This window comes from Coccinella septempunctata, chromosome 9, assembly GCF_907165205.1.
Source record: "Coccinella septempunctata chromosome 9, icCocSept1.1, whole genome shotgun sequence".
NCBI classification, from domain to species: Eukaryota; Metazoa; Arthropoda; class Insecta; order Coleoptera; family Coccinellidae; genus Coccinella; species Coccinella septempunctata.
Window position 1 is genome coordinate 9374078 of NC_058197.1, and position 23525 is coordinate 9397602.

General features: G+C 34.2%; 1 protein-coding gene across 2 annotated transcripts in view; it reads right to left on the minus strand.

Annotated features, from left to right (window-relative positions):
- LOC123320487 overlaps positions 1 to 23525 on the minus strand; it is a 75142-nt gene that overhangs the window by 12380 nt on the left and 39237 nt on the right. For both annotated transcript variants that reach the window (XM_044907816.1, XM_044907817.1), the window contains exons 3-5: positions 13112 to 13270; positions 11464 to 11535; positions 7286 to 7380 (exon numbers count right to left, since the gene is read on the minus strand). In XM_044907816.1, the coding sequence (XP_044763751.1) occupies positions 7286 to 7380; positions 11464 to 11535; positions 13112 to 13270 (326 nt within the window). The remainder of the gene's footprint in view (positions 1 to 7285; positions 7381 to 11463; positions 11536 to 13111; positions 13271 to 23525) is intronic.

Below are 23525 nucleotides of genomic sequence, written 5' to 3' on the forward strand. Positions count from 1 at the left end.
TAAGTTGTTTTGAATTATCTCCTCTCCTGGGCTTCAAATTGTTTTCGCATTCATTATAAAAGTTGCAGAGCATAATATTTTCTACAAATTGTGTCCGAAGCAATTTTTTCTATATTTGAATGTTTTTGAGATATATGGCGATGAATGTACGTTAGAATGAATAAGGAACTGTTCGATATTTTCGAAACGACTTTGAACAAGATTTGGAAAAAATGGGTACACCATTGAAGTGATTGATATTTCACGTTTAATACCTCGTCTTCAACAACTACTGGCATCGGCTCTAATAATTTCAAAGAAAAAACATACGCCATTGTTTTTTTTTTTAATTAAATTTACTTCTACAAGTTTTGATCAATTTAGAAAAAAAGAAACACTGCGTTTTTCGTCTGTGATTCACCATGCACTTTTCAATAAAATATTGAAAACTCTTTATTATTAAATTGAATACTGGATTTTATGACTTAAGAAATTTTTCAAATTACAAGAATTGTTGAAAATGGTCTCCTCCATCTAAGATACAAGGGCCCAAATATCTTCAGACGTTTCGAAAATATCGAGGAATTTATTATTTATTTGCAACGCTCTGTATTCTTGGAAACGAAGCATTTCCGAAAACACCGTGTACATTTTTTTTCGTTTAGTTTCGAATCTTCCTGCATCTGACTCTCAACTCCCCGATAAAAAAATCACTGCCCTCCCATATGTAAAATGTAATACGCCATACTGCAAGCCCCTTGCTGAACTAATAATGTGGAGGAACTTAATACAAGCCAAGGAAGTTTTATCTCCCGCACCCCAAAAATCTCGAAACAAATCGGAGAAATGAAAACGCGCGTACTTGAACGGAATTTTCCATAAGCGACACAGAACTGGGGAAGAAGGGACTGCCTGTGGGGGGGTGATAGGGGAAATGAAAGCCCCTCGAGTATCCAAGGAAACCTTACGGTATTCTGGATAAATCAAGTGGTGAAATATAGATCCATTGCGTCAATAAATATCCAGTGTGATTGGCGAACTCATTTCGGTAGTTTTATCCCCCTATAGAACTTTTTTGGGAGAAATAACACTTATTAATCTACTAAGTATCGGACTGTCCTCTAGGATACTTTTTTTTTCATGGACGAACGTGAAAATTTCAAGAATATCCATCAATATGAAATAAAAGGTAGAATTTAGAGCCATCTTTGTGTACACGAGTAATTAAAAAAAAACTACCCCAACAGTAAACTGACGACTAAATTACACAATTTCCATTAACATGCGTTATTTAACCACGAGATGTATTTCGCTATCACAATAGCATCTTTAAATGGTCGAATATAGCTCATGTCATTGAAAATTATTTAATTCAGCTTTGAGTTTAATTATGGATATTTATCAAATAACAGCCACATTAGTTCAGAACTCAACTTTGTGGTAAGTATAACTGAGAAATCAATGTTATCGTTGAAGAAATAGGGACGACAAACTTGTAAATTTTCAATGGTATTGAAAAATTACCACAGTATCATCGATCATTTAAGCTACTGGTAATCGTCTTGAACGATTTAATCGTAAAAGTAACATTTTAAGCCATCATCATCTGCCTATCCATGAGATGTGCAATGAGTAAAGACCATTTTTGTTAGGAATATAAAACATGCACCAAAACCAGATTTGGATATTTGGCTAATATAGTTGTACTCTCACTTATTATGAAATTAACACTTCAAATCTTCTAATGTACAAAAGCTTGTAGATTCCTTGCCCTACGATATTAATGTCCATTAGAATTGTTCTTGCTATCACGTAGTCTACAGCTTACCCTCCAGTATCTGGGATGGCTTCAAGGAGGTTACCTCCTTACTTGTCCAAAGCATTTTTTACGATGGCTAGAATGGCATTTTGTCAGCAGGTGATCTTGTGTTGCCTCCTTCCCACAGAATCTGCACCCATCATTTTCTGCCAGATCCATTTTCATTAGGTGCTTTCTGAGATGACAATGCTCTGTGAGGAATCCAGTGAGGAGGTGTAGCATATTTTTGCTGAGATATTTCTTGGATCTTCCAATATCAGTTGGAATGATCCAGCTCAGGAAGATTCTGCCAGAATTTCGGTGTTTTCCTTTTCCTCAAACTCATTTCTCTAGGAACATTTATGCATACCACAAAAAGGTTCTGGGCCAATGAAATTTGAGTCCATCCTGGCAAGTGGATTGGCCTCTCCATTTCCTAGGTTTCCGGTGTGACCGGGAACACAGAGCTATAGCCAAACCACAGCAAGACAAGGTTGTCATTCTCCTCAATTGAGTAACAAATCTTACATTGATGCACAATTTTGATTGAGACTGGTTAGATTCAGGTTAAGATTATAATTTATCTGATTGAAAAAATCCTTCCGAGTCTTTAATTGACTCTTCAATCGAACCTGGTTTCTAATCACACTGACCAAAAATCCGTTACTGAAGGCTGGTTTAGACTATGTTATTAATTTTACTAATCGAATCAAGAAATTCTTTTACGAATAGTCATTAGTTCAGCTCATCGTATGAATAACCCTTCAAGAAAACCTTCCAACTTCCAACTAAAATTTCGGACTGGGGCCTTATTTTTATTTATTTACTGATCTAATTAAGGAAAAACTTAGCTAATCAGCTATTGAAGCATACTCATCGAATCGAGAAAACTATCAAAATATTTATTATATAATTGGCTGAGATCAACTCCTAGGTTCTTCAAGAAAACCTTCCAACTTTGGTTTGAATTAGGTTAGTGAATCAATGAAGTAAATTCTCAAAATTCAACAGAGATTCAGGTTATGTTTGTAATCTTCTTTGACGAAAGTAAACCACCCAAATATGGTACTAATGGTTGGTTGGGAACAGTTGAACTTTTTTACTGATACAATCCACATATTTTATTGATAGCTACATAGATTCGATTAGGTTAATAATTCAATACCGTAAGCATCAGACAACTTTTCCAATATTCGACAAACTAAAATTTCGGACTGGGGCCTTATTTTTATTTATTTATTGATCTTATTGAGGAAAAACTTAGCTAATCAGCTATTGAAGCATACTCATCGAATCGAGAAAACTATCAAAATATTTATAATTGGCTGAGATCAACTCCTAGGTTCTTCATATTAAATCGAGAACACCTAACAACAAGACCAGAGCCTGGTTTAGTAATTTTACTAGACCACTAAAAAAATATTTAAAATCTAATACCAAAGCAGTTTCATCCTACGGCCCTAATCTAATTAATGAAAACAATTAAACTTTCAAAGTGAAGTGAACTAAGAATGTAATCATTATTTATTGGGACGATGTAAACGACCTTTAGTAATTTCATTTATCGAATCAAGAAATGTTTTACTCAAGGCTGTTCAGAATTAGATTAGCAATGTTACTTTTGGAATCAAGAAAACTCTTCTAGTCAACTTCTTAAGGCTCTTTAGACGTAAGTAGTCATAGTTGACATCAAATAATTGATCCTAAACTAGGTTAATAGTCTTCCTACGAGTTGATTCAGAAGAAAAAAATACCATCAACTTCTGCTACTGAAGACATACTTATAAAACACAAAATTTTTTATGAGTTTTCTTGTCCTTATTACCAGGGATTATTATTTCAAATGTATTTTATTATTACTACTCTTAGTTGACGTAGGTATAATGATATCGCTTAGTAATTGAAAAAAACTAGAAGAATTAACCAAGTAATACTACCACCTTTTGCAGATATTTTTTTACTTTGTATTCCAAAATCAGCTTTCAGTAGCAGCGCTAAAAGAGGGTTCTCCTGATTTAAACGACAGCAATAATTTTTTCCCTAACAATAATTTCGGGTCCCAATCTACCACACCATGGCTATCGCCAACAAAGATAAGTTTATCTCAACACTTAAGGTAATTCCCAGGAAATCGAGAATATTGTTTGAACAGCACCATAGCCCGAGTTTATCCCCTGGATCCCTGTCCCACGATAATCTGTGAAGATAAGACGATAAGACGGAAAAAAGTTCTTCTTTCAAGGTACAAATGTCACCTCTTATCTGACGGCGGCAAACAAGTGAGAAATGAATAGACCTAGAGATTCCAGGAAGTTCGAAACCGAGTACGTACTTCCCGCTTTTGTACCTATCGTATTTCGATTCCTTCCATTCGAAACGATGACGATGAGAATTTTTCAGTGTTTTTATCGATCTTTCTTGGACACCAGAAAGATCGTACGAAAGCCACAGATTCTCGAGATTTTTTACCATAAAATTGAGCCATAATGATGAAATTTTCGATTGAATTTGTTCACGAATTATTTTATTTGAAATAAATTAACCTCGCGATCTGAAGATACTTATACTTCATTCATAAAAATATTCATTTATCCACCATCGATGAATGAAATTATGATAATCAATGCGTCTCCTTGAGCATTACCATATGCATAAATCACTTGTGTTTTGTGCTATTATTCACTTGAATAATACCAAAATGAGATGAGTTCGAACTTGAATAATAGCCATCGCCATCATAATATGCTCTTTTAATAATGGGTAGAGTATTAAGTCTTTTATATCTAGCAATCACCACCATGATTCAATTCTTAATTTACTCCAATTTCCTGGTTATTTATCGCTAGTCGGTTGATTCAAATTATGAACCCCGTAATTTATCATTTAGCAGTGGAAATGAGAAAATATTAGTTGTAAAGTCTGGACTATATGGCCATTATTTCTGTTTTAGGCATTTAAATACAAATGAAGCAGCAGTGTGGGCCTGTGCATTATCTTGATACAAATTCTTCATCAATTTGAACCCGATCATTTGAGACGATTTTTGGCTCAAAATTCGATCAGTTACATATATTTGGTCGAACTTATGCTTTTAGCAAAAAACTCAAAAATTCATCAAATTTTTGTCCATTCACAATTAACGGATTTCGAATGAACAATATTTCTTACGTTTACGCTTAAACGAAACTCAAAATTGAACTACAGTTTCATTACAAATCTAGTGATATTCTTAAGTTACCCTATAGGATGTTTGAAGTTCATTTGTTTCCATTTCTAATATTATGATCATGTTTTTATTCGCAAAATTTTTTTGATTATATTTTTATATGAAATTTGTGAAAAATCTTCGTCGTTTTTATTTGATAATGTTAGTTGCAAGTTGCAATCAACATCTCCTTCCTTTATGTATGTGCCCATTTAATATAATGAAAAAAATACAAAATATATGAAAATTTATAAATTATTTTAGTGAAGAGTAGAACTCCATTTGTTGAAACATAAAATAACAATAATTACCAGTTAATGAAATGTTTACATTTCGTAACAAGAAGATACTTTTGTATTGTGAACACTTTATGTATTATGACAACATTACTTTTACGTTCATTATGTATGGGTCCTAACTAGACCTTTCGAAATCTAAATCTATTCTTGAGAGTTCAAGTTTCTAGTTCTTCATTCTATCGGTATATGAAATTTGTGAAAAATCTTTGTCGTTTTTATTTGATAATGTTAGTTGCAAGTTGCAATCAACATCTCCTTCCTTTATGTATGTGCCCTAAATGGGCACAATGAAAAAAATTTAAAATATATGAAAATTTATAAATTATTTTAGTGAAGAGTAGAATTTCATTTGTTGAAACATAAAATAACAATAATTGACAGTTAATGAAATGTTTACATTTTGTAACAAGAAGATACTTTTGTATTGTGAACACTTTATGTATTATGACAACAATGAACTTTTACTTTCATTATGAATGGGTCCTAACTAGACCTTTCGAAATCTAAATCTATTCTTGAGAGTTCAAGTTTCTAGTTCTTCATTTTATCGGTAATTAATTATTAATTAGTTGGAGCATTGTTAACATCTACAATACGATACCTTTACCCTATTTTTGCGAAGGATAATACTGTGCGGACAACTTTGATAAGTTGGTGGCAACTTTTGTGAATAATATGTAATTTTTTGACAATTGCGTTTTAAGGCTTTGCTGTCACTGGGTAGAACGTATCAAAATGAACCCTTTTTCGAAAAATCGTTGAAGATAATTAGAGAACAAAACCATACAATGATATTTTGAAGGGGGGTTTTCCATATTACTTATTCAAATCTGTTTCTCTCAACTGAGAGTTTTTTTTTTTACCGAGAAATCTTATAACAAGAGGACGAAAAAAGCAACTACCATATTATTCAGCAAAAAATTTTTTAATGTTCTGCATTTCCATAATTTTAATCATTTAAAAAAAGAATTGTGATCTCAAACTTTTCTGTCTCCACTTTTCTCCATAAAACTGTTCCTTTGATCACAGAAGAATAACGTAACACACAGTGCAGTACAGAGATTCACAGTTTGCCATACATCACATAAACAACAGAGTTATTTTATTTTTTTTTTGACCAATGGAACAATTTAATGAAAATAGTAAGGACATAGAAATGTTTCAGGTCAAATAAATCTTTCTAAATAAATTTGTTAATTATGAAAATGCGTACATGTTGGACAGTTTTGAGTTTTGATGGAAAATAATATAGGTGTTGCTTTTTTTCCCTCCCGTAATGATATTTCTTGGTTAAAAGGACCAAATAAAACTGTAATTTTACTGGCATCATTTACTTCTTAAACTTTATTTTTCTAAATACTTCTTTTCGTGAAGATATTAAATAAAATGGCCAATTTCAGCCTGGATTCGAAAGGCTGTAACTTTGACGGAAAGGAATTTTGTCTGAAAAATCATCCTTTAAAATTTTTTGCATCAACTTAGAAAAACACTGTATATGGTTGATTCAGTCATCACGAGATGAATTGTTTGTCGTTACTTCCCGAAAATCCTTCATCCTAATCTCGGCAGATGGATGGAAACTGAAATATAACCAGAAAATTTCATGTTACAAGTTAGACCCAGCAACATTAAAATTCCCTAGGATTTTTCGATATTTCTACTAGTTCAAAGTCAAACGTGTGATACTGGAGATGGATCGACAAATTTCTTCGATGAAACGCATACCTCAAATTGAAATCCAAAAACTGTAATTTCAAGTATATGAACCGACAAAATTTGTCACGATACGTCATCGATAATATTCTAAAATTATCGAGCGGAGCAAAGTTGAATGACTGCAAGTATATCTAACTAAAACTTGAAAACCTTCAAGTCACTATCACACGTGAAAACGAGCGACTATCTATCACACAAGTATACCAACCGAATAATCTATATCTACTAATCGATGTCGCTATCAAAAAACCAACAATGAGGTGCAAAATCTCTACACTTAACACTCACCAATGACTCCGTGCTGTACTTTTTCGTTCTTCCGCAACTGTCATTGTTGTAGTACGCTGGCGCATTGTATACCATCAAGGGATACGGTTCATAACCTAGAAAAGAAAAACGTATTATGAGAACGACACACAAGAGAGTGATTTTTACAGTAATTCGACCGTTTCATTCACATAATCACAAGAATGTGCGCGACTAAATACCGAAGGGCGAAATTTTCGACTGTTGAACGAGGAAAGCGTTCGCGAGCCAAGAACCAGCGACGAAATGTCACATGTCTAAATACGAGTCGGCGTCTTTTGGCATCCGCGATCAAAAGTGGCGGCATGAGGTATGTCAGATGCGGATGTACCCACTTATGCGGATTTTCTTACGCTTGTGATTTATTATTCCAAAAAGTACTAGTGAGCCAGGATATTCGCTTTTACTGATAGCTTTTTCTTACAATGATTCACGATGGTAAGATCCGAATACGGTTCATTATTATGGTCAGCAGGTCGAATCTCTTCGGAACTGGGGTTCGTTGGTAGTCTGGATGCTCTAGGTATAAAAATGTGCTCATATCGAACCGTTATAGATGTCCTAAGCTCGACTGTGTATAGTGGTGAGATTAAACTGAATGGTTTCTCAAGCTGCGCCACAATGAAGGTCACCAAAAACACTGCGATATCTATAGAAGAGTGAATGATTGACTACAGCGCGAAGAAGCGACAGAGACCCGGTATTTTTCGGGTCAACTATCAGATGAATATCCCTCCTCTGGACCGAATTAAGCAGTGTTGCGGTATCCTAAATGGGCCTTGTAAAATATTTCCAAGTCGAAGGGTGAAATATACACCGCTTGAGAATTTAAGTGAAAACTTACTTCTGCACTTGAATCGAATTTTCAGTATTGCTGTACAAACCATGTGTAGAAGCGTTTGTATGCGTATTACACATACAAAATATGGCCCTTGCGATACTTAATGACTTAATTAGAAGAAATTACAAGGAACCTATTTCTTGTAGGCATATGATACTTTTAGGTGGTTCGAATGTACGATAATCGGCTATTGCACCTTATCTGATGTTGTGTAGCATCAATTGTAGCTGAATTATGACGAGTTGAACATGAGTTTATAAGCCTTCCAACTTGAAGAATACTAGTGGAACTGCTGCATATTCTTATGTGGAGTGCAATGGCTACAACTGCCGCACAAGGTCTGGTAATGTTCTAATATAATATTATTGTGACCAAACAATCCAGAATAGGTTGGATAACTTCAATATGAAGGCAAGAAGATGCACCAGGTACCTGCGATTGAGTAGAGAGCAGCGGCGTGTAAGATATCGTTGGGTTCTCGAACATGAGAACTTGAAGCCCAAACCCAGATGGATATCCTGCCTGTTAACTCTTTTAGGTGATGGCTCAGTGTGCGTTTAGAGAGGCCTTTGTTCAAATGGGAGCACAGATCTTATTATCTGTATTAACGAAATCATGATACCCTCAATGTATCATGATTCTATTGTAGAACCTACTATTTTTTCGTTTGCAGCAGCCATAAAATCGACAATTTTATTTTAATCGACAATAATGGTCATCCATATCGGACCAAAATTGTCAACGGCCATATAGTGTCGTACTAACCAAATGAATGGGCCCGCTGCCCCTCCAGACCAAAAAATATAGAAAATGTCCAGTCTGCAATCACACCGCTTCTTTTTAATAGGTGGGGGGTGCCCTGCTTCCAAGCTTGTTTGGCATTGGGCTCATTGAGACCCAATCGAGTAAGGCTAATGTAATTTTTTTTCTACTCGGAGAGTAGGCACTTGGTGAGGTATGGGGCTTCAATCCACACAATATGCACTGGCTGTAAACTGTAGTGGTGAGGCCTATCCTTACCTAAGCATCTCTGGTGTGGTAGACTTCCATTGGGAAGAATTGTAGCCGCACCATTATGTCTAGATGTCAGAGGAAAGCATGCCTAAGCATCATAGGTGCTCTGAGATCCACCTCTACGGCGGCTATGGAGTGTCTGCTGGGTTTAACTCCTTTCACACCTTGAAGTCTAAGAGGTGTCTATGAAGACAGCTCTCAGAGTCTGGGAACTGGAACAATGCAGTGATAGTGTCCCGTTTAGTGAGTACGCAAGGGCTCTAAAGAGGTTCTCCATAAAGAGTACCGCGTGGACACCAACTGTTACTTTGCCGAACCATACAGGGTAATAAAATTGCTCTGACAGTGACATATCGTCTACACCAAATAAGCTTCTTGTGCCTGATGGCCCCACTTGGTTCACCGATGGCTTTGTGATGCCTACAGGGACTGTAGTGGGAATTGTGGGACTTTGTTTCAACCCGTCCATCCCCCTAGGGAAGGATTGTTCCATAGTGCAGGCTGAAATGTATACTATTCTGCGAATGGCCTACTCAGCTTTTGTTGGTCCGGAACAGGTGCTGCCCATCTGTCAGGAACTTCTGAACAAGAAATTTTTCTTTCAATGGAGTATGGGTGGCCTCAGGCAGTCGAGGCTTCTCATTGAGAGAGAGCCCTTCAGACCTGAGGTCAAAAAACCTCTGGCCTTTGCGAGGAAACAACTAAGTCTGGTGACTGGGGCAATAACCGTCCACCTGTTTGAAAACATTCAAATAAAATGGTACTGATCAGTTGCTCCCTGTTTCACTGGTGCAGGAGCACAGATGAAACTCTTGAACATATTCTATTTATCTGCAGCAACCTTGAAGCGCTAAGGAAACACAACACCCTCGATTCCTATGGTGAGAGGGAGTCCTCTCTGTCGACTTGTGGCATTTTTGTCAGCGTATATCAGTTTGAGTTTGAGTCTCTGCAACTACAAGCGGACGAACAATTGGTCACTAGGTCTCAGTTCAGCCTGGTGGGGCAACGCTCGTAGTAGAAGGAGAAGAAGAATTACACCGCTCACCTGACCCATCGCAGACATAACGACAGCTCACCAATCCTTTGACGGAAATACATTTCTCAAACTTTCATTGATGACCTCATTGGCACAACACCTAATGGAGAAGAGTACTACGAAGAGCTTGAGGAGGCTGAAGTCTATATTTTTGTGGCTGTAAACTCCATCAGATAAAATCTATATTTTGTTCATTTATCTACTTGGTCGCTATAAATCAAACCAGATTCAGTTCGTGACATTAGCTCTGTTTTGGTTCACACTCACAACTGTTCAGAATCGGTTCAGAGAAGTTGAACAGCAATGGCCTGAGAAGCTAAGCTCGACCTCACTGTGAATAAATAAATGTGCGACTGTTTGCAACCGATCTAGAACCATCGAAAAATCGAACCAAAACAGGCTGATACTCGACTTCTTTTGAATTGGTTGAGTCCAATCTAGTTGTTTCCTAAAAATGGACTAGACGGTAGATTAATGAATTTTGGTTCATTATAACCAGAAGAATGTTCGTGTTCTTTTATATTGTTGAAACAAACTGAACTCTGCCTCTCGTAAAACTGCAGATGGTATACTTCTACGTCAACTGAGTTTCACAGCAGTTTATTTCTGGACAGCAGATATAATATCGGGAATTGACGGATATCATAAAATAGCCCTTTTTATGACGACAATACAAGTATTCAACCACTCCTGAAAGACGTAAATCCAATCGATCTCGCCCGCTAATCACCGTAAAAGCTTCTTCTTGAACAAATAATGACGAGATATCCTGTGCAAACAGTATTTTCAGCGCAACACACATACTACTTCAGCAGGTTCTCACGTTTTGCAGAGTTATCCAAAAATGTTCGCTGTGTTATTAAGAACTAATACCTAAGAACTAATCTAATCGAATTGGCAAATGGCAATAACGTGTTTGCCATCTCCCCTTTAGATTGTACCCTTTCCTATAGGTGTTAGTTCTTAGTAACTCTACATAAACCATCCATTAGTTATTCAGGAACATAGCAGCTGAAATTACAAGCATAATTTGCAGCTAAGAATTCTCTGCTTCTGGAATATCACTTTTGGATTTATCATAGGTTATATAAGGTGGGTTTATACAGCAATCCTGAGAAGTAAGACCTAAAAAGGGTTCATGTGATAGCTGTAATGTTGAAGGTATAACGTTTGAAAGCAAAACTGATGATGATTTTTTCGAACCATATTTGGTAAGCATAATCCTCGGCATAATCTTAGAAATGTACAAAGAAAAAGTATACTCACTATTTACATAATAAATTCCGTTCTGATCTAGGAAGCCATTGGGATACATAAAATGCGATTCATAATCTAAGTCTGAAAAAAAAAGAAGGCATTAAAACTTGAACATTCAATCATACAAGGCAAATTATGAGGCGCCAAGATTTTTTCAAATGCATATTGAAATGTATTGACTAAAAATTGTCTTTTACTTGAACATATATTTTAACACTTGATTTTCGAGGTATAAAAACACTTTTTTTCTTCACCATTTTTTTTAATTTGGCTCAGATGAAGAGATTTTTCCAAGCATTAGATATACCATTTTTACCGTGAAAAAACATACTCTTTTATATTAGAAAAACAAGAAAAAACTCTCTTTTTCGATTCCAATTGCTTAATGAAGTAGTATATATAGGGTGAGTCTTTGACTCGTACAAATATTTTAACAGCAGATTCTTGAGGTCAAAAGAAACACTTTTTTCAATAAAATTTTTCCGATTGGACCCTGATAAAAAGACATGGTGGCCATTTTTAGTTTTCATAATGAGCTGTGTCACCCTTGGAAAAACAAAATAACTTCAGAATAACTCGCTAAATCTAAGACACTATACATATATAGATCTTTTAAAAAGAGTTGCATATTTTTTATTTTGGAACATCAAATTAGTCCAAAACGGCGCATTATACGAGAAAATATGAAGGATACTTTTATTTTACAAAGTGTTCAAATATTCATTAGCATCCAACTTAGTTTCAAGAGTTGGGTTCTTTGAATTTTTGGCAATTTTATGGTACGTATTGATGATAATAAGAAAACTGGAAGATGTCTGTGATATCTTGTGTTCGAAAAAGATGCACCAAATGAATGAAAAACTATTTTCCGAAATTCATTCCATTCGTTAAAACCGTTTGTGACATAGAACAAAAAATATTTTTTTATCGTTTTTCAACAGCTTATCTTTTGAACCCAGCCGATTCGGAAAAAATGGTAAGGGAAAAAGTGTTTCTTTTGACCTCAAGAAACTACTATTAAAATATTGTAGGAGTGTTGTTTGAATTTCTGGCATTTCTAGGGTATAATCGGTATAATGAAGAAACTGGAAGATATTGGTAGAATTTTGTGTTCGAAAAAGATTAATCACATCAGTGAAAAACTACATATGTTCCGAAAATTATTCCATCAATAAAATCTTTTTTTATGGATTTTCAACCTCCTCTTTCGGTTTCAACCTAGTCGAATTGGAAAAAATAGTAGGGAAAAAAACTTTCTTTTGAACTTTGAACTTTCTTTTGAACTCAGGAATCTCCTTCCTACATAAAGTATGTAGCTGAAAATGGTACAGATATTGGTCGTTGGAGTTTTCTTCCTTCTAATTATTAGACAGCACCACGTACAAGGATAACAAAATTGCCCTAAAATAACGTAGTACTATCAATGCTAGTATCTTAATCAAATTTGTCTAAAAGTATATTTTTGATTTAAATCGATATAGTACCTATTTGATAAATACACTGATATTCAATATTCTGCATTCAGATATGTTTCGGTATATTATATTTCGACTGAAGAATGAACAGACACAATTATGACCTAAAAATAGCCCCTCATTCAAAAAAACTTCTACCACAATCACTCATTCATTTTATTATAAAATGTCTCAAAATTTACCTGTGCTCTGATAATCCGGTGTACCATTTCCGGTAGAATTACCTGTAGATGTGGTCGAGTTTCCGGTAGACGTTTGGGTAGAATATGTTTTGGGTTTGTTGAGGTAGCCTTTCTTGAAAAGCACATCCTGCCTGGGTGTCGTGATCCTTGTATACTCATCTGAAAATGAAAGGAGTCATTTTAAATTCACCCGCACGAGAGAGAAAAATTTACACACAATACATTATTTCCAGAATTTGCCGAATAAAAAGAATAAATTGCATACTAAACGAGAGGATATAATTATCTGCCAAATTGTTCGTTTCCCCCTTATTCGTTGTTGTTTCGTAATGAGTTTTTTCATGACTTAAACATGCCCAAGATACACTGGGATAGTTTTAAATTTCATATAGTGGACAAGTCATTTCTGAATAAGAATAGAATATAATCGAGCCAATTTTCAGACGTCAAACCTTGAAACCTTTGAGAAAAAATTGACGGAATAATTTACGAAATTTTCAAAAAGCTTGTTTGGGGAATCAATGATTGATTTACGGATAAACGTCAATTCGTGTTCAATCGATAAATAATTCAGTCATGAACATGCAGAATATTATTCTCTCATTAAATGTATATCTACATACATCCATTCGAATATTCTCAATTGGTACTTCTTCAATATATTCACAAATGAAAAGGTTTCACTGACTTCGTTTTGGAAATTGAGTGACTGTCAATTAATTGATCGCGCAATCAAAGTTTTGTGAAACCGAGGGTAGGCCTTTGAATTTTTGAGGATATTGAACTCGGAGGGTTTCCACTTTTTTCATGTATTTGTTCAGTCGCTCCTAACCTCCATGCCAATGAGGATTTTACTTCACAAAAAAGGTTACATACCCTTTGAAAAGCCACTAGGACGTACCATTCTCGAGAAAAATGACTTCAGAGACACCAATACCTGTCTCTCAGTAAACAATAATTCCTATTTTCCTTTTTTGCAACATATTGAATGGAAATATTCGAAATCCTCTTAGTACAATATCCCCCAAAATTCGAACGCTTATTGTCCGTTTAGAATTTGTCAACAAAAAATTTAAAAAAATAGAACGAAATTTTACTTGAAAAAATTTCCTATTTCAAATAGAACTATAACTTCCTAAATTAATAACTCGGGCTTTTTGATCACCCTGTATATTGGATGATAGTAGAAATGCGAACTTCAATTGAAAAATTTCATATTGCTGACAGTCTTTCTTGATTTTCCTAGTAAATCTCGTAGTAAATACTATATGAGAAGATCTGTGGGTTGTTCAATTGTTAAATATAATATAATATAAATATAAAGAATTTTGTGGAAATAAACAAGAAATTAAAAATAACATATTTTATAGATTCGTTAAATGGCAATTCTTTGATGAAAGAGGAGTCGATTTTTAGTCCCTTAGAAAAATATTTCGACTTAGTAAAAAACAACAAACTTTTTATGTTTATGTTTTCATGTTGAACATGAAGTGCACTTTTCATATCATAATAACTTTTATCGCCCCTGAGTTTCAAGGTATCTAGGTTTAGAGGCGACGTATTTTACACCAAAAATAAATAAAATCGATAAAATCTTTCTCATCAACATACAGGGTGACTTTGACTCGTACAAATATTTTTAGTAGATTTTTGAGGTTGAAAGAAACACTTTTTTTTTACCATTTTTTCTGATTCGGCCATGATAAAAAGATATAGTCATTTTAAGTTTTCACAGGAACTCTGATCAAACACACAACAAACAAAATTACCTTCAGAATAAATAACAATCTGTAACACTACACATCTGAGGATCTTTTAAAAAGAGCTGTATTCGATCAAGTTCCCAATTTTTCGAATTTCTCAGATATTTTTATTTCGAACAACAAATTGATCGAAAACGGTGCATTATACGGAAAAGTATAAAGAATACTTTTATTCTACAAAACGTTGGAATATTCATTAGAGTGGGTTTCTTAGAATCTTTGTTATTTTTATGGTACGTAATGGTCATAATGAGAAAACTGGAAGGCGTGGGTGATATCTTGTGTTCGAAAAATATTCATCAAATAAATGAAAAACTATATTTCGGAATTAATTTCATTCGAAGAAACTCCCTGTATCTTTTGAAACGTGCCGATTCGGAAAAATGGTAAAGGAAAAAAGTGTTTTTTTTGACCTCAAGCATTCACGAGTCAAAGAATCACCCTGTATTTCAACTGAGGAGTCGGTGCATTCCGATACGACGAATTCAATGATGAATTGAATAAAATGTAAAATATATCGTATCAACATAAACTAGCGCATATAAACGTAAGAACAAGACGACAATACCATCATGTATGTAATTATTCATACATTAGCATGTAATGAACGAAATTCGAAACGATATCTAACCAAGTTGTACTTTGGCCCCCATACGGTTAACATGGGAGTTCCTTAATAAAAAATTCCAATTAACTGGCATCATCTCATCATGCGATGGGACTAACGTTCCGTGTGATACCTTCTAATCTAAGTGTCAGTTTCTTCGTCTATTCTGGTTATTACGTTATTTTCGTTGCTTTATCTACTTGAAATGACGTCCTAATCGATCACGCTCAACATGTATATCCTAATAAATAATTTGTATATTTGTCTAACGTAAATAATGGATAAACAATGTGATAGGGTGATCATGAAGTTTATTTGCTATTTATACATACTAACGATAGATCTTTAAAAAAATCGAAATGATCTTTCAGTGTTCAATATTTCGAAATGCTATAACTAACTGAAAAATATATGTGGAAATATTGGATAGATATAGTGGTCGCTACTTGACGAAAATAATATTTCTCTATTCAATGTTACAATACTATTATAATTATAATCAAAATATTTGGCACACAAAAATTGGGGTTAGCCAGGTATCGAAGCATTGTTCTTTTCCACATGTATCCATAGACTGTAGAGGGTTTACGAGTCTTTCTCTTCAGAAAATAGTATTTTTTCTACCTTTTCCGTTTCTTAATGTTATCTGAAACTTATATAAATTTTTTATTTTGGTGGCAATGATTTTGAATGTTTCCGACCGCTATGAAAATGTAAAAATTATGCACCGATATTATGTTAAACATGTTCATTAACTCATTGGAAATAAATTATTATTTAATATGGACAAGTTATGCTATTTTTCACTGTTTGACCAATTCTAGAAATTGTAAAAAAACCACTGGCGATACATCATCGCCTACTAGATATTCTTAGATTCTTGGTATTCTCTCATGCGATGTTCATTTTCCACTCATATTATTATGATGAACAGCAAACATTATGGGAACTGAAAATAAACCCTTGATGCTTGTTGATCGATAAACTATTATTGCATACAAGGAAAGTATCGACTTTATAAGTGAAGAATAAGGGACACTGTTCCGATGGACTTGATGCGATTAAGTTCAGCTTGTTTGTAAGCTCTGTTGTGTCTTTCGACTTGTACCTACACGTTTTTCAAATTTTTAGTGCCCTGTGCCATGTGAATGGAAGAAAGCTAGGCAACATTCAATAAAAAGCTTAACGAAGACCAAAAGCAACTTTTTACGCGATGTATTGACCCTTATACTATTATTGCAATTTATAAATAATTATGAACACATTATGAACATGTTATATTATATTATAGATATTATGTTCTCAGTCAAGCACGTCTAAGTCAATTCAAAAGACATTTTTGTTATGTGTGAAATATTCAACATTCTAATTTTAACAACTCCTGCAAGTTTTATTGTAGCACTGAGGAAGATACAGATTTTATTAGTTAGAGATTTGATTGAGAAGCTTTCACATAACCAATGTAGCATTTGATTTGAATGAAGGGTTTAATTTCTCATATTGTAATTTATTACTGAATTGCGTAATTTATTACTGAATTGTTATTTATTACTGAATTGTAATTTATTACTGAAATGACGTGAAAAAAAGGGTTACTTATGGAATAGGCAATGGCCCCTATTTCTTTACTTATCAATAAGCACTTTTTTCTGAAAAATTTATGCACAAATGTGGCTTAAGTGCTTTGTTACAAATTATGTTAATTCCTTCCTGTTATTAATTATTCATTTATTAACGGTTTTCCTCAAAAATCGTCATAAACATGGATCCACTTTAAATTGGCTTAGAAAAGCCATTTCATATTTTAGGAAGAAATTTGGAAAATACGTCATTGAGATCCTGAGGATAAGTTTCGTGTAGAAAAAACTTTTTTGTTATATATAGAGTTCCCCAAAATTCTCCGTCTTTTCACTCGTTACAAAAACGGCAAAAAGTTTATTTTTTCGAATGGAACACCCTACATTTCTTCTGATATTTTCAGAAAATATCAAAATACTCATCATCTAATGATGTCTCATGAAATAAAGTCAAATTTTTATGAAAGTGAGTGAAATGTCCTTTCGAGTGTCCTTTCTAAGCTTATTCCATTGGATCCACGTTTTTGGCCATTTTTTGTGGAAAACAGTTGATACCTCCGAAAGTTTCAGGAATAGAGGTAAGGAAACACCTGACAAAAATACTCAGATAGGGATGAAAAACCGAAAAAATTTATAATGAATAGGGTAACCCATCTGAAATAACGAAGTTCATTGTATTTTTTAGTATAAGCGGCAACATTGAGTTAGGTAGATCAGAAGGGTAACCCTTGTACCTAAATTTTCAGAACAATCCTATAATTCGTGCTCCGGAAGCATCGAATAGGCCACCTATACCATGGGACACCCTGTATACAAAACTTTTTAACATGTTATTGCACTAACTATTATAATATAAAACATTTCCTTATCACATTTCCTCAAAGTTTGTTCATTGAAGCCCGTTTTCTACAGAATTTTGGTAAGAAAACGGCAGAAATTATTTTGTATGCAACTGAGCAATGAATTGTACGTCATTATAATATGTAACTGTAGAGAATTCACGGTGCATGAATCCACGAGTAAATTCTCTAGAGAATTTTCGGCTGTTGCAAACTTAAGATATAAATTAATTTATCAACGTTTATTTACCTAAAACAGATTATACCCACCTGAAGATGCTATTGTGACAGCGAAACACGTGTCGTGGTTTGAAAAATTATGGATGTTTTTGAGCATCAGCCACATCATTCCAATGTTTATTTACATGTTTGCACAACACTATCTGATAAATACTTGGCAACGCCGCCCAGTTTATGACTGTACGGGGCTGAAGGGAGATGCGTAGTGCTGTTAAATCTATTAAACTTCGTGAACCTCAAAATTTCATTATTTTTGAGATATCGATCGAAAATTAGTGTTGTACCGTATTGCGTTTCATTTTTTAACCCTAAACTGTCAGCTGTCAAAGTATTTCTTCTGAAATGTCAACAAATTGCGGCAAATTAAAATCTTGCGTTGATGTGACTAAGTATGAAGTAATAATGCTTATGGTGAATTGGTACATATTAAAATTAAATATGTCTTCTCGAATAATTGATATAAAACCTCGATAAATCAAAAATTCAGCTTCTGTCAACTCCCCGTCGACAATCGTTCCCCACGAAAACTTCCAATTAACTCCCCATTATCAAGAAGTAGTTCCCACACGACCTCATAATCGCCGAATGAAGAAGGGGCCTGCTTTTCACATAGCCGTAACAGAAAAAAGAAACGTTTTTATTATCTGCTCGTACACACGCCATCAAATTAAGTCCGTTGTGCACTTTTGTTCGCATCCAGAATATTCTGTATAATGCCGAGGTCATCCGTAACGTGGGTATATGGCAAAACCGTTGTCAATTGTGACGGCGTGTCATTTTGTCCACACGCGATCGCAATCTAGTAAATTTGTTTTGAAAAATGCAACATTTCCGTCATTCGACGCTTGAACATCTAATAACGCAATCTGTTGGAATCGTAGCATTTAAACTGGGGTAATATACAAGGCATGCTCGATTGACTTAGTTTTTCTTCTTTTTTATGTGAATTAAGAAAACGATGAAGGCTGAGCAAACCGTTACAAACATTTCAGGACGTAACAAAAATATAAGACTTGAGTTTTTCTCCCAACAACTGAAACGCAAGCTGAAAATATCGTAAGCAAAAATGTTTTCTGCGTTAGAACTTAGGCCAGACGATCATTAACTATGATTGAATTTCAGTAGGTATGAAAAAAAAAATAATAGAATGAAATGTGAAAATACTGTGGCCAAAAACAGTACACTTCGCTCTATGGGTCAAATCGATGATCCGTGACAACTGCACTTCAGTCAGTTTTTCTAACCTACATTGATTTGACGTCGATTGTCAAAATCTCTCATCTTCGATGTCTGCGAATAATACCGAAAGGGGCTTCTAATTTTAACATTTTTCTTAAGATGTTTTAGACATCTCAGTTTTTCGACATAGTTTCTCGGAAAGAAAATGAGCTTTCTGGTCTGGCTGCTACACATAGCTCAGTTTGAGAGTAGATAGCCCGACCGTTTTCTAGCATTTACCGAAATTCGCAAAAAATGCGAAATTTTCAATATAACTTCATTAGGTAACTACAGAAAATCTCGTCGTAGCGTTGTATTTTTGTGAGGATCGTTTCATAGAGTTTGCGAACATAGAAAATCCTGATTCAAGAATTTTTTAATAGGTGTTAGAAAATCATATTTCACATTTTGTTATGAGAAAAAATGGAACTCCACCAAAAACTTGGCATTCTCATGTAGTTTTCAAAGAATTATTTTACGCCCAACATTTATGGAACATTTCCAAACTAGTATCGCATTTTATTGAGGTCATCTTTTCGTGTTTGTTTCTTATTTCGACGTGAATGAGATATAATAGTTAAGGTTTAATTTATAACGACCTGATATTTGTCGACGAAAATATCTCATAGATGATGTACGAAAGAACGAATGACAAGACAAGGACTAGTTGTTTGCTTGAATCCATTGCTGAAGATTATTCCTAATCATGGCGAATATGATCGAGTTGTGAATAGATCGATTATTAGACAGTACGTTAATAGATTTATTCACCTAGACTATCTAGAGATACCATCAGTAACTAGTGTATAAGATGAACAATTTTTGTTCTGTGAACACGTCTGAAATAATGCCTCCAGTTTTCTCCTCAATTATTGGAAACCATTTTATTAATTTCATCCACTGATTAAACCACCTTTGCAGATCTCTTGATCATGTTCAGATCAGGAGAGCAATGCATGAGGCATTTTAGCTCTTTATTCTTTAGGCTTAACTCGCAACACTTTCAAACGACAACGCAACCAAAAACTGTCGTACAGAGTAGGGAATTAGTAGGAAAACACATCGTAGCACCTTGTATAAAGTATAGTCTTTGAGCATATCCTTTTCTATAATAATAACGAATTTAGTTCACAATAACTCATATCATTTCTGATATTGATCTCCAAAGAGTAATTATTAGTTAACGTTTTTTATTTCATTTCGTACGAAAGTAGCCAGATTCAAATATAACCCGTTTACCCCCGGTTTCACTAAGCTTGATCGGAGAATCAACGCTTGATTGACGAATAAATAAACGTCAATTTGTTTTCTATCGATAATTCAGTCATGAGCATTCAGAATATCATTCTCGCATCAAATTGCGATCTATATACCTACGTCTATTCAATGATTCTCAATTTGAACTTCTTCAAAATATTCAAAAATGAAAAAGTTTGAGTGAATTCGTTTTGAAAATCGAGAGAGTGTCATATCGTTTATAGAGCAATCAAAGTTTTGTGAAGCCCGCTGTTAGCATCTCATTTTCGTATAAATAAATAAATTTTTTTTTCGAAACGTTCGAACGTTGCCAAGTTGACAAACACACAACACAATGATGACAACAAGATTCCGTTCAGTAAAATAAGTTGAATCTATGACACTATAAATCAGTAAAGTGTTTGGTTTTAACACACTTTAAAACATCTGCATTGAGCAGAAGTAGGTACCCAGTTAATCCAATTTGGCAGATATTCTCTATTCAACAATAATCTTTATTCCTTCATCAGGAGTAGCTACAGATTGAAACAATAATCAGTAAATTGTACGGCAAAAGCATTACCCATGACATGCAAAACGAGGTTTTGGATGTTGAGGTATTAACATTCATATAATCAGGAATCATCACAAATATCTGAGATGTGTGGATGGTAGGTACCTCGTTTTAAATCTCAGATATTTGTGATGATTCCTGATTATATGATTTTTAATACCTTAACATCCAAAACAAATGCTTTTGCTGTACAATTTACTGAATATTGTTTCAATTTATAGCTGCTTCTGATGAAGGAATGAAGATTATTTCCGAAAGCTCGAGCCTAAAGAAATCCCAAATAATCCTTAAAATCATATACAGGGTGTATTTGAAGGTGAGACTTATTTTCAACAAAAGGTAGAACTGGTCAAAATGAAGCGTTTCACTAAAAATCACCTAACAAAATTTTCTAAATGACAAAGTTGAAAATGATTAGATACTGATATACATTTAAATACGACCCTAGAGCGTTTGTTAGCTGAATTATCGCAAAGCAGCGGGAAAAAACTCATCCCTGATTCGACCATGTGGTTTCGTTTAGGATATACCTATATATTGGTTCGTTCGATATTTACGTGGTAATGAAAATGGAAACTTAGTATTGCCGAATTTTTCTCATTATTTCTTAGTAACTTACACGATTTTATGAAATGGCCCATTTCGATACCAACTGACAGAAGAAACTTAGGACACGAGTGTAAAAAATAGAATAATACTTCAAAATCTCACCAATAAAATTCGTTCGAATTAATCACAAATTTTTTCACGATGGTCGTCATAATCTTCTTGTTCGAACATTACAACAATCGTCGTAAAAATGGGATGAAATGGGGAAACATCATAGCACTTTCTCAACATAACTAACATAAGCACTTTCAAGAAACTGCCTCGATTTTCTACATTTTTTTTTTCACCCTAAATTGCACGATACAACAATTATGATTCTCTCGAAAGTGACCTGATGTATCTCATCTGATAAACTTGGTACTGAACCATATGCCCAGCCATATGTTTATGTTTTCGATGAAATCGTTTGTGGGATATAAATGAAGATTATATTTTTTTTTATGAATTCACAACAGCCTGTTTCAGTTTCGACCGATTCGAATTGGAAAAATATGTTTGATATGTTAAAATATATGTACAACTGAAAGACTATATAGTATAGAGTAATCACAGTTTCGATGGGACTGATCGGAGGACCAATATGGCTCAAGACAAAAATTAAAAGACGACCCAGCTTTCTGACATGAGATTTATTACGTCAGGATTGTCCCAAATATTTGGACCTTTTGTGAGACCCGTCAAGTCCGTTGGTTTCGAGTTAATTAAAAGGCATTAGTCAACTTTCTTACTTCATTATCAGCGCCGAACTTTGAACACAACGAAATGCCTCGGAAATAATTGACGGATCCCAACAGCTGAAAAGTTTCTAGTTTTCGAACAGGGAAACCTCAACGGTTCGAGGCGAAATGATGGAACAAATTAAATTAGAAGTTAATGATTCACACTTGGAAGTGAAAATGGAAATTCAATAATTTAATTAGGATTATATTTTGAATTAACGACTCAATCGACATGGTACATGAAGAAAATTCTATTTATATAGGAATTTGAAATTTTAAAGTTTTACTTGGCGTGAACGAAATCTATAAATATACATGGTGTTTTATCCTGAATACCTACGCCAATATTTTTTGTAAAATTCGGAAGAATCTTCCGGACAACTGTACCATTTATAAACATACAAAAAGGACGTAGGAATAAAACTACAACTAATTGGAAATGCACAATTAACACTGTATGAAAAATAACCCATTTTCACGAAAACTGGAAAATTCAAATTTAAACACTTCATTTTTGATTTTATTTGAAATAGAAACAGATTCCTATGAGGAAACAATAAGGAGGAAGTTGATGTCAATTTCAAGAAACAATTTTTTTTATTGTAATAATTCTAATTCCTCGAAAACCTGTCGTCAGTTATTTCACAGAACCCTTATAACTAAACAAAAAATATTACACTTGAATCGATTTTTTTAGTTTTTCAGAAAAAAAGCGCATTTGCATGAATAAACATACTTTTCTGGAGAATCGAAAATGAATTGATTTTGTATGGTAGGTAGTCGATTTGGAAGAGAAAACTCTGCTGTACAGGGTGGGCAAAATTGGTGATACATACCTGAATTACAACTTTTTCAACCCAACGAGATAGAGGAAAATACATGGCACATTACGGTCGTCCTTTTTCGAGAAACTAATAATTCCATCAACTGCATTACTCTATCTTCTTTTATTTTCGAGTTATAGGTCAAAATTAAAATTTCAACTTTGGTCCTTATCTCCATTTCTGTTTAAGCTAAGATGTTGAAATGAAA